General features: G+C 31.8%; 2 protein-coding genes across 3 annotated transcripts in view; one reads left to right on the top strand and one right to left on the bottom strand.

Annotated features, from left to right (window-relative positions):
- The first annotated feature begins 1032 nt into the window (after window positions 1-1032).
- Window positions 1033-8066, top strand: LOC113517001 (uncharacterized). Its single transcript, XM_052895471.1, has 8 exons — window positions 1033-1112; window positions 2484-2595; window positions 3385-3484; window positions 4606-6011; window positions 6094-6195; window positions 6354-6531; window positions 6605-6743; window positions 7158-8066. Exons 1-8 carry the CDS (start codon window positions 1033-1035, stop codon window positions 7753-7755), a joined length of 2715 nt encoding a protein of 904 aa, XP_052751431.1. The 3' UTR covers window positions 7756-8066.
- A 10264-nt stretch (window positions 8067-18330) lies between these two features.
- Window positions 18331-19782, bottom strand: part of LOC113517029 (band 7 protein AGAP004871) — a 39699-nt gene continuing 38247 nt past the window's right edge. For both annotated transcript variants that reach the window (XM_052895481.1, XM_052895480.1), the window contains exon 7: window positions 18331-18920. In XM_052895481.1, the coding sequence (XP_052751441.1) occupies window positions 18822-18920 (99 nt within the window). In that variant the 3' untranslated portion in view covers window positions 18331-18821. The remainder of the gene's footprint in view (window positions 18921-19782) is intronic.

The following is a 19782-nucleotide window of genomic DNA, read 5'->3' as shown; positions in this document are numbered from 1 at the left end:
TACAAATTCTTTCAATTCTGCTTATTATATTTATGTAGATGGGTTGTTAGGATCAATCAGCACCGAGTAGCGTACGAGTAGATAGGTAAAATGAGGATCATAGATAAAAGATTGTGTTTTTTTTTTGTATACTGTATAAAGTAATAATATTTTTTTTTTATTAATGTTTTATATATTTAATAATTTGTTATACCCTACGATGCAGAAACATAGCGCATTACACTTCTACAACATTTAGCTTATGTTTATGTAAATAAATGATTGATTAATTAATTCATTTTATCTATGATATATACCGAAATATTTGAGTTAAATTGACCCTATTTATGATATTTAGGACTACTTAGGCTTAACCTATCCTTGACCAATAATATCAACGTATTTATTTAAAAATAGGTCAGATTTTATTAAATCGGTCAAAAGAGACAAAAATGTTCAAGCGAATAACGCCACACATCAGGATGTGTGTTTTATTTATATTTAAAACTTCAACTTAAAATTTGAATTTTAGATTTCAGTTTGACCTACATCGAAATTGTAAAACTTTTAGATCCCTTTCCACTTAATATTCAGTTCTTATGATGCGTAGTTATTATGCAGCATCGAAACCTAATGTTTAGTGTACGTTGTGAATTATTATTTAGTTGAATTTAGTGGCCACATGTTTAATAAATGCATATTTATTTTATTTTTTATTTATTTATTACATAATTCATTATCGAATCAGCCGTCTACTGTCCACTGCTGTAGACAGTTCTTTCCCTATTGGGGGTTTTCTCAAAAGCTGCTACGTTTAGCAGGCGGGTTAGAAACCGCAGTTAGGCTTTGGTGAAGTTTAAAGAGAGGCGCCTTTGTCCATTCCTGAACTACAAATTTTCCTTAGTTGCCTTTTACGGCACTCACGGGAAAGGATGTTTATATATAATATACATAGAACGTAAACTACAATTGCTTAGTTTTAGCGTGTACCCCAGAAAATTAAAAAAGGGCCTAGTGATGTATAAATTTTGATTAAACCTCCGGAGGTGGAAAATGTCGAAAACGGGTCTAAATTACTTCGAGGAACGGCGGAGGCTTGCACCCGTCACATTGGATTCTAATATACTTGCGAGGTTAGAGGGAGAGAAAAGGGATTGCTGGTAAGTAGTGTCCTATCAGGTCGATCTTCACGCGGTTGCTCCTGGAAACCATCAGAATCATTTATTGACGAATTTGTCACGATGGGTCAACTGGTGCCTTGCCAACGAATACTAATAGCAGAGGTGGGGTTAATATTGTTTAGAATTTCCTTGGTTCGATGGCAGGCAATATGTACCCCAGCAGCACCTGTCAATGTATTGTATAATAAAAAAAATAATAGAATAAAAAATTACTGATTACCATTTTGTCTTAGATACTATGAATATTGACTGAACTTGCCAACTGACTAATATTAACTAGTGTAGGTCAACCCAAATTCTGCTCCTAGTTTTCCTTAACACTGGTACTGCTTCCGGTGTTGCTTAATACTGGTGAGTGCTACTATTGATTTCCTATATTAAATATTCCATAAATTTTCCATTTTGAAAAATATGTGGAAATGTGCAACAGTCGATACAAATGACTCTGTTATGCCCCATTAATAAAATTTAAAAAAATTTGAAAAATTCTTCTTTTATTTGAAAGGGCTTACTATCAGATTCCGTAGTATTTTAATCATAATTGGTTCAATAGTTTGCTTTTTAAATCAAAATAAATGGTTTTGCCGCGATTGAACTGAGTGCTTTTTTTTTTGTAAAATAAATTCTCTTGTCTATGCCTAAAATCTATTGACCTCATTGAAAGTATTCGAATATTGAATCCGTCAGTGTCAAGTAAGAAAAAGCAACAATATGTATTAGACTAAATAAAAATGTGATTAAAATAAGAAAAAACAAGACACTAATGTTCTAAGTATTTAAATAAACCTACGCAATGGATTGCAATCCTCGGTAATAGAAAATTATATTAAATTATTATTAGAAGTATTATTAAATCGAATCTGAATTAATATTATAAAGCCGGGGGGGGGGGGGGGAGCAGGGATTTTTATTAATAATATCTAACAGATCCATCACTAGCAATATACCCTAACAGGCCGACCTTCACTCGGTTCACCCTAGAAACCATTATGCTTAATTTTTGATGAATTCATTCCGATGGGCCAACTGACCTGCTTCATTTTCACCTATCATCCCTCACTGGTGCCCTGCCCGTGTATACCGATAGCGCAGGCGGTGTCACCATTCCATTTTCATTTATTAAAAAAATTATAAAAACGAAAGATTTGATTTCTTTTGTTTTGTGATGAAAAAAGTTAAAAAAATATTAAAACTCGTTGCAAATATTTTTTCACATACATCATTATCGAGTACATAAGTCATATTTTATTTCCTAAAAAAGAAACCGTGTAATGGTGGGACAGGCCAAAAATCATGTTCTAAAATTGAAAATATTTATTACAGAACCTTTCGATGTGAAGAATGTACGAGAATTAATAATGATATCTTTAAAAAGGTGGCGGAACTCAAAAGATCTGGGCTTATTATTTATTTGCACAAGGAAGAAAGAGAAATGGTATTAATTATATATAATTTATAACATATAAGTATAAAAAATTTAGAAAATCACAAATTTAGAAAATACATATATTTATGAGAAAAAATTTGAAAAAAGTTTTATGTGGCGCAACAGTGAAAAGGTGACCGACTCAGTATTAAGCTGTGGAGTACCCGTACTGCTGTTATTTTGCTGGTACCTTATAAAAAGGTGGTACTTAACTTCGAACTCTTACCAATTTTCCTAATCTATAGTTATGGGGTGTAAAAGCCTCAAAACTAATAATCTATATATATATATATATATATATATATATATATATATATATATATATATATATATATATATATATATATATATATATATATATATATATATATACTAGCTGACCCCGTAAACGTTGTTTCACAATTTATTGCGAAATATAAAAATCGCAATTAAAATACAGGGATTGATCGTAAAACGATGAAAATTTAAAGTTGTATGTATTTTTCAATGCTAAATCATAATAAAATAAAAATGGAAAAAATTGTCAAAAAAATAAGAAAAAAAATATTTTGCGGAGGGTCACCCTTATACCACCACCACCACCACCCTTATACCATCACCCAATATGCACACAAAATTTCATAAAAATCGGTAAAGCCGTTTCGGAGGAGTTTGGTAACAAACACCGTGACACGAGAATTTTATATATAAGATATATATATATATAAATACACATTATTGTTGCCTCCAAAAGATTACACTTATCATAAAAACAAAAAAGTTCGTGAGGGTTTAATTACATTATATTTGTGTTTTCAGTCAACAAGCAGGACGTCTAATTGCAAGAAATATGATACGTTCATATTACACAACACCAGTGATAGCGATTTGACGAGGCCTAGTTATATCGGTGAACTTTGTGAGTTTAAGGGTTAATGTTCAATTAAGGAGAAATAACAAACTGGTTTTTAAGATTAGCTTTAATATTTATTATGCACCATGATTAAAAACTGTGTATGTTTGTCGACAAACTATCAGATTTAAACGAACCCAAAATAAAATAGGCATTAAAGTTATATTATTGTATAATGTACCCATAACCAGTAAATGCTAGTGCTCGTTTTTTTTTTCAATGGATGGTAATGGAATAACAATCCCGCCTGCGTTAACGGTATATGCTGGCGGAGTACCATTGAAAGATGATAGGTGAGGATGAAAAGGCGGGTCAGTTAACCCATCGTGATGGATTCATATATATGGAATTAGTAAGATGGTTTCCAAGAGAATCCCAAGGAGATTGACCTGACGGGATATATTGCTAACAATTAAGCTTTTTTTTTTAATAAATGATAACGGAATGGTAATCCCGCCCGCTGCTATCGGTATATGCTGGCAGGGCATTAGTATCCCATAGTGACGAATTCTATCATAATTAATCATGATTTGCATGATTTCCAAGGGGAACCGCGTGGAGATCGACCTGATAGGGTGTATTGCTAGCAATGGGTCAGTTAGATCCAATTACTAACAATCCCTTTCCATCCCAAGCATGAGGCTTAGACATGCCCTGTTAGGTCAATATCCACTTGGTTTCCGTAGAAACCATCGTGCTAAATTTCAGGTCACTTTGTCACAATGTCCTAACTTATCTGCCTTTTCATTCTCACCTATTATCCCTATATTCCTTACTGCGGCCCCGCCCGTGTATACCGTTAGCGCAGGCGGGGTTACCATTCCATTGTCATCCATTAAAAATATATTTATCCTAAATTAAAGGTCAATCTTAGATATTGAATAAGATGTTTAATATTAGTCGGGATACTAGCTTTTACACTGCGACTTCGTCCATGTGACCGCGTCATGTTTACTGATAGATATAAGTAGTAGGCTATATCCTTTTTCATGTATGTGTATACCAAATTTCATAGTAATTGGTTAAGCCATTAAGACTCTATAAGGTAACAAACAAACAACCAAACATATTCACTTTAACATTTATCATATTGGTAAGTATAAGTAAAGAATATATATAATTTATAGGTAAATATAAAACGAAATGTTTCCATTGCAAGTCTTTAATACAAAGAGTTCATGGATTATTAGATAAAATAAAAGCTATAAGAAAAAATGAGGCAATAGGTGTTTGTGATTACTGTAAACAGTCAAATACATTGTCCAAATGCAAAAGATGTGAGTATGTAGTCAATAAGTTTCTTAATAATAAAGTTAAACAATATGAAGAAAAACAAGAAAGACTCAAGACATGGTTTTACAATGTGAAATTGTTTTTGCAATCGATTCTAGAAGGTAAAATAATCTGTAGACATACAATATATCAAGGTTCGGGAGAGGAATTAAAAAAACTTTTGCAAGAGCTAAAATTACTAATGTCTATGCGTGAACTAAACATAGGTGTTTTTCCGATGACGGACAATTTTATAACTGATCAAAGTTTATCAGAAAATAAAGATTTGATTAAAGATTTATTGATCAAGCTGAATTCTGAGGATATAGTAAAGCGTTATGATTCAAATGATCATCTTTATACATCTTTATCAAATATTGAAAGTAACTGTGCTTGCAAATATCTCCAACGAGAAATTTTGAAGGAAGAAGTTTCAGTAACTTATTTAAAAAATATAGATCACGACAAAAAATATTCTTCGCTGGAATCTGTTTTTACAAAAAAGAAGTCACAAGAAGAGGGAAACATAGATGTTAAAACCGAGAAAAAGATAATTACTAAACAATCCGTGACTAGTAAGGAGAATGATATAAATTATACCAAGAAAAAAGTTGTTAAGAAATTGCCAGACTATGATCACTTAAAAATAAAAAAAGCGAATGAAAAGATGCTAAAGGAAAAATCAAATGAAGGTGAAATAGAAAAAAAGATTAATGAAAAATTATCAGTTAAGGAAAAAATAGATTATAATAAGGTACAGAAAAAAAGTAATGCGAAATTGATAATGAAACGAAAATCAGATGTCGGCAAGGTAGAGAAAAAAGGTAACAAAAAGTTGTCAATAAAAGAAAAATCTAAACTTTCTATAGATCTTATACAAAAAATCATAAGAGAAAGGCAGCAAATGGAAAAGATGAAAGAAAAAGATAAAATAATAGAAGAAAAAGGAAAGCCTACAGAGGCAGTAAAATCGCCAGTAAATGAAGAGTTCTTGAACTTTAAACATAATAGAGAAGAAATTGGAGATACATCTGAAAGTGTAATAGAATGTCGAGATGGAGATCCTGATTTACAACTAAAAGAAATGATCAAGGGTACGGAAATTGTCCCTCTTGATCACATTTATAAAAAATGTATTCGAAGCAAAAAGCCACTTTTATATAAACTGGGAACAACGTTACTTACTTCTGATATCGAACGTGTCATGTCTAGTTCTACTATCGAAGATACTATAAAAATACCAAAAATTAAATCTGGCGATGTAAGTTCCAATTGGCATACTTTGATCTGATATTGAAAATTATTACGTGTTAATGTTGTTAATTAAACATATTTCATTTTAGGATAATAGATTGGGTAAAGGCGTTATAAGATATATGTTATCCAACCGCGAGTTCATTGATAAAGGTTGGACTAAATTACCAACTACGAAAATTATGAGAAGGGTATTTAGTATTTTTATTACATAGCTGTCAGATCTAAAAATTAATTTGATACAACATTATTATTAATTTTAAAAGTTAAATGACAGATAAGCATTCTATTAGATGAACTAAGTAGTTCTGAGGGCTAATCGTTATTTTTATGTCAAATTTAACTTCAGATGAATATTTACAAAATGATACCTGCCAATCCCAAATATGATTGGTTTGAGCGACATAAGAATATGAAAATTATGTACTATGACACTGGTGAGAAATTGGCTGAAATCAATAGCGATGGATGCGGTAAATTATTTTATAAAAATGGCAAAGTAGCGTTGGATTATTATAATAGTGAAGGTAATTTTTCAAAAGATTAAATTAGGTAAATATCGTAAAGTATTGACTTTTACAGAAGTATTTTTTATTACAGAACAAAACGCTGGTAATAGATATGTAATTTTTAGTTCAGGGGAAAAAGATGGGAATGGCATTTTTAGGCCTACAACTGTACTTGGTATCTTTGACTATATAGGTAATGGAGTTGTTTATGATGTTACAGGTAACGAAAGGTAAGTTTTTAATTATTAATGCAAAAAATAAGAAACTTAGACGACATGGATAGGTAAACAAACAGATGATTTACCCGTTAGACAGTAACAACTGTCATTAGGTTACTGTAATGCTATTGATTTGGCAACACATGGACTTATAAAATATACCTATTCAGCGGTATTTATCATCAGGGTCATGGGTTGCCATTATTTTGCTTTTACTAAATTATTAACTGCGGGGTATAACAGAGAAATTGGGTAACAGATATAATTTTGCTGCCTCGTTACTCTCTTTAGAAAAATAAAACTCTTTCTAGAGATGTAAATAGATGACTGATGCAAATTATAATGAATTGTATGTTGTAATGAATGTTAAAAATAAACTATATTTTTAAAATTGTGTTACATATTACAAAATGAAAAAAATTGTAGATTGAAATATAATCAATCTGAAGGTATAATCATAGACCGGACAATTGGCCCTTCAAGTCACTGGAAATGGCACGATTTAAATGAACCACCAGTCTTACAGTCAGTAGTTTTGGATGACTACGTAAAAAGTCAGGAATCTTACTTCGAAGAGCTTACAACGAACCAAAAAGGTAATAAATACGAAACGAGCAGCAAGCATTCTAAAGATTCAAATATAGAAATGGTTAATATTGAACTAGAAAATTTTGTAAAGGAGAAAGCTTACAAATTATTACAGAAATTCCAGCCATTTCAGATAAAGATGAAAGCTTTGAAGTTGAATAGGCAATTTTCCTTAAGAATACTTGATCAAGCAAATATTTACCTGTTATTTAGAGAAGGAAAAATTTCTTTGAAACTTAATATAGGGCTTCGCCTAATAAGTAATGAAATCGTAGATACTGAGACCGCTGAGGTGTCTCAAGTGGCGACCCGATACGATTGTCTCCCTCCAAAAAGCCACAGTGTGGCTGAGATTCAGAAATATATAAGAAGAGCTAGAATGATTAGTAAAGTTAAAATCGGACCTGATCTTCTACTATCCAAAACTTTAAATTAATTTCAATTAATTCTTTTATTTGGCCAATGATTATTTTTATTTATTTTTTTATCTAAATAATTATTTTAAGTACCACTAAAGAGTTATGTTATCATATTCATATTTTTCTTTTGTTTCTTAGTTTCAAGTAGCTTATTTCAGTTAATATATATACTATAGGAAATAAATGCAAATTTTTAACATTTATCTATTTTATTTAAACTCGTCAGAAATTTATCATTTAAAACACTTTTACTAACTCATCATAAAATAAATATATACTCGAGTTTTAAAGCGAAGAGGATACGCCTGTATCCTGTGTTACTTGAACACTCATCCATGTGACATAGAACATTGCCACAAATGCAAAACTGTATATAAAATAAATGACCAGGCTAACCCGTTGCATAATATATTTTATTTCATGTCACATGAAGATGGGGACTATTAAGTAAAGTCAATTTATCACAAGCTTCGGCCGCCATTTGTCGTCAAATAGATCGATACGATCCTGTAAATGGTAATGATTAATATGCACTGTTTTTTTGTATGTTAGGTAAGTAATATTTTATATGAAGAACAAGTGGAGAAGCTTTTAAGTTATACCTTGCATTATTGTACTATGTTTGATCGGAATATTTATGATTTACCCAAAGCTTTAAAAATATTGATAGTAAAAGAAATACTCTTTTCTAACAGGGAATAGCGACAAGCTGACAATCCACTTGATGCAAAGCGGTAAATGTCGCATATAGATATGAACAGCACCATAGATATTACAGATTATATTGTGATGTATGTAATACCATTTAAGCCTTGCCATTTCTTAATATTAAAAAAATTATGCCACTACATATACATATGTAACATGTAATTACACTGTTATATCCCACGCTTAATGCTCAAACAAAGCCATGCAAGCACGGATAGAGGCACGGACGAGGAAAGACGTATTCAAACAGAGGACTTTTGTACAAAGTCTCCCTCTGGTAAAGTTTCCTAGTGTTTTCTTTGTATATAAAGAAAGTTTCTTTAACAGTGTTGCAACCCAATTCTTTCTATTATTACATTATCCTTATCTGAAACGACACATGCCGGAATTCAGCGATAATAGGTATTTGTGAAACTTTCCCCAGGGGATATACATGCCTGTAAAAGTGATTGACAACTTGTATCTATCAGCGAAAATCCTATGGGACTTTATTCTGAATACGGCACTAGATCAGCTGTTATAGGTACATATATTACTGTTACAAACTCCTTTGTAATTTGTATTTCCAATATTGTATTCTTTTAATTATTCATTTTTTTTTTTTATATAAAACTGTCAGTACAACTTTTCAACACGAACCGGCGTTTTCTTCATTACAATCAGTTCACAATAATTACATTATTTCAAGTACAACAAATGAACCAGAATAGAAAAACAATCATTACTGATCTAATAAACGTGAAAGTCTGTTTGTTTGTTGTCTTCTGGTATTTCTATAGCTCGCGCAAACATTATAATATATATACAAAACCCTGGACATAATAATATCATAACAACTCATTAACATCAAATTGATCCCTTAAAAAGAGGATAAAAATTTAATTGGCCTGACCAAAAAACGAAATTAGAACCTCAAAGTAATCATTCAAATCACTGTAGCGCTTTTAATAATTTGTATGATATTAAATATCTCTCATTACCGTAAAATGTAAATAAAGGATGTGATTAGTGATTGAATATCGAGTTCAACGGTGAAGTGATAATTCCACAGTACATTAGTTATGACATCGATTTGTCTGTACGTACCGTGACCTCAATTAATAATTCAACAATACGCGTCCGTGATTATAAATACGTCAAGTTATTTATATTATCTGTTTATGTACAGTAAATGTATTACTTCCTTTTTCTTATGTTGCTTATTAATGTATAAGTTTTTACGCGCGACCTCGTCTGTGTGACCGGGATATGTTGATTTATTTGGAATGAATAGTAATAAATAGGCTTGGAGTAATCCATATTAATAAATAAAATATCATATGCTATGCGAAATCAGTGAAGAGGAAGGAAGGAAGAGGAGTGGGGCTGTTAGACCCCACTACTAACAAAGTAATCTAACAGCTCCACTGCTAGTAATATACCTTATCAGGTCGACTTCCATGCCGTTGCCCCTAGAAACCATCGTGATTAATTCTTGTTGAATTCGTCACGGTGGGCTAACTGATCTGCTTTCACCCTCACCTATTATCTCTTACTGATGCAACGCCAGCCTATACCAATAGCGTAAGCGGGGTATCTATTCTTAGTTTAAGTTTTTAGAGAGCAAGAGCATCCTTTCTCAATGTCATATTTGTTCATTTATTAGCGATGGTTTTTAGCCGGATATTCGAAAAAAATAAAATAAAATGTATCTATCTATATAAATTTAATTTAGATTATTTAGAAACAACAAATATCTATGGGTAGGTATAAATATGTATCTTTACCCGGCCCTCTGGACAAGTGGCCTGCGAATTCATCTATAGGATCATCATCCGAAGCTAATCCAGGAGTTGGAATGAGACAACGGATGTTGCTATCTCGATCTGTCTCATGAACTCGCCAGCGATAACAATTTTATCGATGGATTCGTTTGCCACTTGCTTTGAGGCTCAAGGTACTCCATTCCTACTTGTACCGTATGGGTGTAGTTTTATCTTTTTCTCCTCGCTACCCGTTAGGAATTGTCGCGACGACACAGAATACTTTATTGTGCACAGTTGTTTCGTCAAACAAATGTGCTCGAAAATTGATTACCGTAGTAGATTTTCGTAGTATATGTATATAAGTATAAAATATAAAAGATTTCATTGCCAGTTGGTAGTCTTTTTACCCCGGTCAATCGATATATATGACATATAAAGGCTAGTATGAATAATAAATATAATTGTAATTTTTTTTTTAATGCATGATTAATGGAATGGTAACCCCGCCTGCGCTAACGGTATACGCTGGCGGGGCACCAGTGAGGGATGATAGGTGAATAATGAAAAAAGCAGGTCAGTCAGCCCATCGTGATGAATACACCTAGAATTCAGCACGATGGTTTCCAGGGGGAACCGCGTGGAGGTCGACCTGATAGGGTATATTGCTAGCAATGGGATTCTCAGTCTCCATTACTAACAATCCCTTTCCCCCTATAATTGTAATTCTAAATACGGTTGTCAGAGACATCTGTTAATTATTCCGTTAATATAAGCGAACAACCAATATCCACGTTTAAAAGTAATGTACTAAAGTGTGTGCACTTTCTATTTGACACTACACTACACTAGCTGCATTCTAGGAATTTACCCTCCTCGATTAGGTTAAAATGAACTTGTGTTTATGTTCAGATCTCTAAACAATAATTTTTTTTAATATAATAATATTAATATATTATATTTATATAACATTTACGTATAATTGTTGTGTAGTATGATACTATATAATTTTATTAAACATAAAATATACTTAAATTTTTCAATATGAAGTTATTTCATACGACAAGGTTTACTACAAGAATTACTTATTAGAAATAAGCTCGCCTTTGTATGTCACTTCTAAAATTAAATGTTTAATAAAAAATACAGAATATAATCTAAGATAAAGTAGCTACAATTATAGGTTTACAAGTAACTCACAAACATATAATGTACTACCTATTAAACGTTGAAATATGCTAAATATGTCGTCGGTGCACTAAATTTATACTTCTATTTTTTGCGCTCTATGCAAATAATCTGTGTAGGTATGTTTAAAGAAAATTTACAGTATTATACGCAGAATTTTTGAGGTACTGCGGTACAGATTCTTTATTTGAGTGCCAGCGGCAGATTACCGAGCGTGTCTCGCGCAGAGACTCACTTCAGCCACATAGTACACATATTCTGTGCTTCAGCTCTCCAGGACATAGGAGTTTATTTACCTATACTTATTTTGATTTACGCACTTAAATTTTAAACAAATTTAAAATAAATACACAGATTAAAGAAAAATCAATTATCAATTATAATTTCTTTCATTATTCTCGAAAAACTGTCAAATGGATTTTGTGACATTATTTTTAGAAAAAAGAAAAAATGCATTTTTAAATTTATGTAATTTACAATACATAAAAAAATATTTTAAATAGCTAGATTATAGTTTAAGTATCAAATTTTAATACATATATACTTATTTCAGATTTTTTACTATAAATATAATCTTGGATTAACGTTTTCAAAATTAACTTTGATATGATAAAGCGCCTTAACTAATTTAGAGATGTTTTCTGAATTCTACCGGGTGCGAATCTAGGACCTGATTCACGTAAATAAACGTGTGCAATTGCTCTAGCCTCTTGAATTATGTGAACGAAAAAACGCGGAACCGAGCGAGAGAATCTCAATATATTTCGGGCAATAAAATGTATCTCGTAAAAGCTATGTGCCAAACACACTCTCGGGTACAATGCCGTGTAGGCCTGTCACGAACGCATTGTGCTAGTCTAGGATCTACCATGAACAATATAGTCTTGAACAGGACTTAATGAAGATGTTAATGAACGAATGAATAAACCGATCATAAAACTATTTGTTGATATCCAATAATAGTACAAATTAAAAAGTATGTATGTTAATTGATTGAACGTCTCAATTTGCTAGTAATTTCATTTACAAAATGTTTCAGGTTCAATTTTAACGAAACTTGGTTACTTTTTCATTAGGTTCAATCACAACCAATTATAATTCCGAAAATTATAGACCAAATCGCTAATATATAACGAAAGATATCGTGATTGTTTTTTTTTTATGGACCTGGGAATAGCAAATAGTTTGACGGTGCATCTGATAAAAGTGATAATTGCCGCTTATAGACTTGAGCAGTCCCATTGACATCATATACTTTGATTCCCTATGGTACGTTTTACGTTTCTCTATTCAGTGGGTACGTTCCGTAAATTCGGGGATAGAGATGTTACGATCGTCATAAACCCTACCGTAAATAGGCCGAATGACCCATATTATATAGATTTGTGATTTTTCTCTATATTCTATAAATCTATAATATTATTGTAAATAAAACGCTAGTAAATAAAACGCTGGTTAGTGTTTAAGAAATTGATTGAAGAATGTGTTGCACTTATATGTTGTAACAAAAAAAAAAAAAAAGAGAAATTAAATAATAAAGAAAAATATAAAAACATAAACTACAAAAGCGTATGTTATAAAAATTGTTAATGATTTTAATATTTTTTTTATAATTTAAATTAAATTATAAAAAAAAATATTAAAATTTAATTTTTTTACTTTCGTGAATTTAACATCCGGTTGCTGTTATATTTGGTTCCAAATTTCGCATCGATTTTCATAGTAGGTAGGTCTATATTGAATTATCCATGTTCTATTATAAATTTCTTTGCAAAGACTAGTCAAGATGGACTTATAAACGAAAATTACATTTATAGGTAAAATAAAAAAATCTACATTTGTATATTAAAAAAAAGTAATTTCATAAATCTTTTCCTTCCTCTGCAACCTTTTTTAAGCAACTGTAATGTAATATTGTAATGTTTTGTTACGAAGAAACATGCGACCTCAATTATAACGAAGTTAATAAGGAACCGAAACGATCGACCCGATTGATTGGAAAAATATTTATTTAGTATCATATAATATACATATTAAGGCGTTTTACATATTTACATAGGTATTAAAATTGCAAACGTTGAAGTTAATATTCCGTGGTTCTAATTTCAAAATTATAAATTGCAATAATAATTATAATTTAGTATCACATACACATATATGTATTAAAGACGTTTGCAAAAAAAAAAATTAATATTATTTACATAGGTATTAAAGTTCTTAACGATGGAGTTAATATGTCGTGGTTCTAATTTTAAAATTATAAATTTCAATTAAACAATTATTATTATTTAAATTTTTATTTATAAATAACAATTTTGTTCATTTGAAAAGATTTGCTGGAGTAAATCTCTTATTAGACATAAGCTCACCTTTGTACATTACATTTAAAATGATTTGTTCTTATCATTATGTTGTGTACAATAAAGAATGAAAAAGTAATGTAGGATAACGTATTTTCAAATATTCGGTCATTTATTTTTCAGTAAATAATACAATATATGCACATATTCTTTATCAAAAAGCAATATTCTCAAGTGATGTATCGATCGTACGGAAATGTCGCCAATAATAAAACAGTTATACCAAATTGAAAGCAATTTTATCCTTAGCTTTCCGTGTCAGAGACAAAACCAATAAATTTGTCGATTATTTATTAAGTCTTCTCTATGTTTAGCATGACTAGCTTGTTTGCTCTTATTTTTATTATTGTTATACTAAAACTATAGATGACATTAATAGATTAAAAAAGAAAGTAATAGGTTTAGGCGTAGTTCTAAATAAATGAATTTTTGTACTTCTAGTACAGAATAACACTTGAATTGTCTTTATAATTTTTTTATAATTGATCAATATAGGATTTATACCTAAATTGCAGTTATTTAGGAATTTAAAAAAATGGATTGTTAGTTCTTTACGCGTACGCGGTACGCGGGCGATGAAATATCCTATCTATATTGAATATATAAAATTACACTTAATGTATAAATATATATATTATAGACAGAAATAGGAGTAAACTGTGGGATCCTTGTTTAAGCCGCTAAATATTTTCATCTTTTTCAAATTTATATTCTCTTATCTGATATGCTTCAAATACCTATTATAACATCGGACACTATTGACCATATAATTTGGCCGAGACACACATAGGAGTACTGCAAATGTAACTGGCCACTTATAATTATGCGAAACATAACTGGCCACTAATAAAAATGAATCCCTTTGTGTTCTTTAAAAAATATATTCGTCATTTGTTATTATTAAAAAATACTTATTCCTGCTTTGCATTTAAATATATTCTCCCGCTTTTTACGAAAATTTATATTTTTTAATATGCCTTTAAGCGAATTTCATGAATATACCGCCATATAAATAATTGAACTTCAGAACTGTCCCGTGTGGTGTCCATTTATATTTTACACAAAGAAATTGTCTCCGTATCCTGCAGTCGGCGGCTTTCACCAGTTTGGTTCCAGTGTGTGTGCTATTTTTAATAGCAAGCTGGATTGGATTATAGGTCAGTGAGTATCGTTGTTTTATGGGTATTTGTTGTTGCGTAGTTTAGAGACTGTACAAGTATTGTGGAACAGCCTTGTAATTTCGGTTAAGTTCCTGTATGGAGTGGCTATTTACACGCTGTTTCACCAATCCTAAAAGGTATATACAATCTTCAAATCTTCCAGTCAAGTAAGCATTAAATCTTAGTAGTTAGTTACTCGCCAACAGCAAGTAACTCATCCTTTGCAATTCCGTCATGATTCGCCCACTAATTGTTTATCCAGTAATTTGGTACGGGTAATTATAATTTTAAAATTAATTAAACGTGCACGGCAATACAATGCATTGTTTGAATAAATTTGGAATTTTGTAAGCCATGGCGGGAAGTTGGTAGCGGATTTGCTTCCATGAAATCGCTTTTGAATAGACATCGGGAGTGACGAAGCTAAACTGAATGCCTGCAAGCTTTGAACGGTGATAGTGAACCATCATTGTTTTGGTTTCAGACGCTTCTTGATGCTATTTAAAAGAGATTTTGTTACTAAACTTTTAGGTGGGTATCTAAAAAGATTGAACCTGTTTTTTTTATGGGTGAAAATGGTACGGTAACCTCGCCTGCGCTAACGAGATACGCTGGCGGAGCACCAGTGAAGGGTGATAGATGAGAGTGAAAACAGGTTAGTTAGCCCACCATGATGAATTCATCCGTAATTAACCATGATAGTTTCCAGGGAGAACTGCGAGGAGGTCGACCTTGTTGGATATATTGCTAGCAATGGGATCCTCAGTCTCCATTACTAACAATCCCATTCTTCTAGATTAAACCTGTTATATATATATATATATATAAACTAAAACCTGTAAACTTATTAAATCTCACTTATATTATTACTTATATCACTATCTTACTTTTATGCAGATTCATAATTTCAGATGTTAATTGTTCACTGTTTATGCTCAGCAGCCTTTCCGATAAAGGGAATTTTGCCAGTAGTTGGTACGCTTGGTAGGCGGGTTGGCAACCACAGTTACGTTTTTAGAGATATTTTAAGAGGGATCCTGCTGTCCATCCTTTTACTATTGTATTCCCTTAGTTGTCTCTTACGATGCCCACAGGAAAGGAAATGGTGGTTTATTCTTAGCCGGGACCATACAGCAATTTTCCGTCGGTGTCGTAAGAGGTGACTAAGGAAGGGCGAGGGATAGGCAGCAGCGTCCCTCCCAAAACATCTCAAAAGCCTGACTGCGATTGTCAATCCGCCTGCCAAGCGTGGTAACTACTGGCAAAACTCCTCCAAGGAAAGGCTTATATTCAGCAGTGGACAGTTAAAGGCTGATATGATAATGATGATGTATGGGGGAATAAAAAAAATAATTTTAATGATTCAGCTTTGCTTCCTGTCGTTATTTTTAATTTTTTTTTATTTCATTCTTATATATGGTTTTATTATATTTTTTCACTAAACAGTCTTCGAGTATCTTCACTTTTACCGTACCCAAAGTTTGATAATTATCTACTTTTATGTGTGTATAAAATTTAAATAAATACAAAATATGTAACTTACCAACATTGAGCTCTTTGAGCAAGAAAATCGGGTCGACCTCCATGCAGTTCTCTCTAAAAACCATCGTGATTAATCGTTGTTGAATTGGTCACTATTGGTCAACTGACTTGCCTTCAAGCTCACCTGAACACTCGTCACTGGTGCCCCGCCAGCATATACTGATAGCGCAGGCGGGGGCACCATTACATTTTCACCCATTAAAAAATATTTTAACTTTAATACTCATTCTAGTTTTGGTATCGGGGTCGGTTATTACCGTTTTTATTACCATGTAAAACCGAAGGCCACCGTGATCAATTAGAAAATACCTACTGTATTTGATAGTGTCGAAATTGCTAAGTAATTTAACACGTCAATCACCAGCGATGATTATGGATATTAAAGTGATCGATCAAGATTTACTACGCGACTGCCCAAAAAGGAGGAGTGTTTCTTTATTTTATCATAACTAGTGGTCGTCCAGTGATCGAAATTTGACCATAAAATATATTGTAAAAATGGATTTATTACGGTTATGATTGACATTCAGTAAGACTATAGACAAATAATTTTAAATATAAACAATATTAATCAGTTTTTAATTCGACTACTGACTTTAACAATAAACAAAAGAGTATATATATGCGTGTGTGTGTGTCAAATACATGGTAGCGAGGGTATTTTATCTTTTATGTTAATTTAATGTATTTCTATGCGTAATTTTAAATAAAATTTACCATTCTGTACTCCTTCTTTATATAAACTATAAGTGTGCGAAATTTCATGCTCCTTCGTTCGCGCAATTTTCGTAAAAAAGGGGTACAAAGTTTTTACTTCACGTATTAATATATAGATTTTAAAATTCCGAAACAGATTTGGTTTTATGGGGTATAATTTTTTTATGGGTGAGCATGGAATAGTACTGGGGACTAGCCCTATTGCTAGCGGTATACGTCGTTAAGTTACTCCACGCGGTTCCTCCTGGAAACCATAGTGATTAATTCTCGTCGTACTCGTCATGATAGGTTAACTGATCTGCCTTTAGACACCCCTATATATACCGATAGTACAGGCGGGGATCATTATCATCCCATAAAATATCCGTATATCAAATTTCGTTCAAATCCGTTAAGCTATTTTTCCGTTAAGCAGTAACTAACCTCCATTCATACATACATCTCCCCATACTTTCACATTTGTAATGGCAGGATTTAATTCAAATATATGGGGAAATGTATAATAAAAATACATAATAGATAACAAAAACCCTAATAACTTGAAAAACTTTCACGTTAGTAATAGGTTATTTGTAGAATAGCAAGATTATTTTTGTGGTGAAAATAAACTTTCTAAATGAATATATTATAGATGTACGTATTATACATAATTACTGTAGGTATATTGATTTTATTGTAATAAGTAGATATGTTTTATAGAAGATTAAATACCTATACACTTTTTGGGACAGCTGTCCTTCCCCCCTCTGCGGCGTGTCACTGACCTTGATTTATGACGTCTAGAGTATTTCTAGTTTTATTAGTCACTAGCTTTGTCTCTAATTTAGTTAGTATTATTGCTACTATTACCGCTTACTAATATCAACTATTACTACTATCTTCTACTATTACTACTATTTACTACTACTACCTACTACTATAACCAAATGTTACTACTACTACAACTACTACCACTATACCATCAACTACTATTAGTAGTAACTAATATTTAGTAAGTATTGATAGGTACTAACTTCATGTTTTCTTTTTTTCCACTGGTGTATTATTTTTCCATAGACGTCACTTTATGGTAATATTGGTTTGAAAAGAAGTAAGCAATAACACATTGTATTCTTACTTTGCCACCATACGGAGAATTTTTAATGGAAATTAACAACAACAAGAAACAACAATAATTCCATTAAACGAATTACGACTATATTTATTTTTAAATATCCATAATTAACATTAATATTTTAGATATGGCAATATTATCTTCATTAACACGAATAGGTACACATTTATGGATTATCTATGATATGATTATAAGTAATACGAACGGACAGACACATTTACGGTTTATCTATGATAAATATATATTATAACATCGTAGGTACATCAGTAAAGGTACATTGAGAATTCGAAACACGGGCAATGAACTGGGTCCGTTGGGCGTTTTGTGAAGTCCATTGTGAGTTCCAGTATATATTTAATATTTTTGATATTTTACACATTTATGGCTTTTCTATGATAAATATATATTATAAAATCGTAAGTACATCAATAAAGGTACATTGAGAATTCGAAACATGGGCAATAAACTGTATCCGTTGGGCGTTTTGTGGAGTCCGTTGTGAGTTCCGGTATATATTTAATATTGTTGACATTTTACGCTTGAACCTCTTCTTTAAACCTCTTCTTTAGCCTTCAAAAAGTAGGTTAGTAAATCAATTGGAAGTGGGAACACAATGGTCGAATTCTTCTCAGCCGATATAGTATTCAATGTCTGAAAAGCAAGTTATACATATTGATTATTCATATTAAACAATTTTCGAACAGCCGGCATTATTACGCACTAATCTTGAGCACCAACCATGAGAATGTCCGAAATATCGTAGTCGAATTAAATCATATTTATACATAAATTAATCACGAAATACGTGTGAAAATCGTGAAAGAAATATTAAAACGAAATATACAATATCAGTAATTCGTACATCATTACAGTGTTTATAAGTTTCAATATATCTAGCTTTAACTGTTTACTGTTTGACACAAACCCTGGAGGGCTTTACCAATAGTTGCCACGCTTGATATGCGGATTGGCAGCCACAGTTAGGTCTTAGAGACGTTTTAAGAGGGACGCTGACGCTCATCCCTCGCCCTCCCTTAGTCGCCTCTTATAACACCCACGAGAAAGGAACGGGTAACCTATTCTATACGGTTTTCGTAAGTTTATAATGAATGTCATGCTCCATCTATGGGGTTCTGAGGCTTCGGTATAAACATGTTTCGTTTCATCGTATATTGAGTCGGATGTTCAAATTAAAAAAATTAAATGCTTTTCGTGGTAGAAGGTAAATGAACGAGTATGCTCTTGAAACACTTTTAGGTTTTGTTACTTCTTACTAGGGTAATGTTAGCACATACTGGTTTCAAAAGTTTCTAAGTTTCTGATGAGCTAGCTGCGTATTGTGACTTCGACTGCAAAAGCATAATTTAGCACATAGGATTCTTTATGACTAAAGAATTCTACGTGCCTAATTAAGACATCACCCAAATTTCTTTATAATTCGTGCTATAGTTTTTGCGTGAAAAAGTAATATCCATCCATCCAACCATTATTTTGTATTTATAATATTATTAAT

The sequence above is a fragment of the Galleria mellonella genome, unplaced genomic scaffold (assembly GCF_026898425.1).
Source record: "Galleria mellonella isolate WM207_F2 unplaced genomic scaffold, CSIRO_AGI_GalMel_v1 utg28, whole genome shotgun sequence".
Lineage (NCBI taxonomy): Eukaryota > Metazoa > Arthropoda > Insecta > Lepidoptera > Pyralidae > Galleria > Galleria mellonella.
This window is presented reverse-complemented; position numbering and strand designations above follow the sequence as displayed.

Excerpts from the sequence above, each read along its gene's own strand:
- LOC113517001 (XM_052895471.1), top strand. The coding sequence starts at position 1,033 with ATGTCGAAAACGGGTCTAAATTACTTCGAGGAACGGCGGAGGCTTGCA. Across the intron at positions 6,012-6,093 it reads CAAAAATTAAATCTGGCGAT|GATAATAGATTGGGTAAAGG; the intron begins GTAAGTTCCAAT and ends ATTTCATTTTAG. Across the intron at positions 6,532-6,604 it reads GGATTATTATAATAGTGAAG|AACAAAACGCTGGTAATAGA; the intron begins GTAATTTTTCAA and ends TTTTTATTACAG.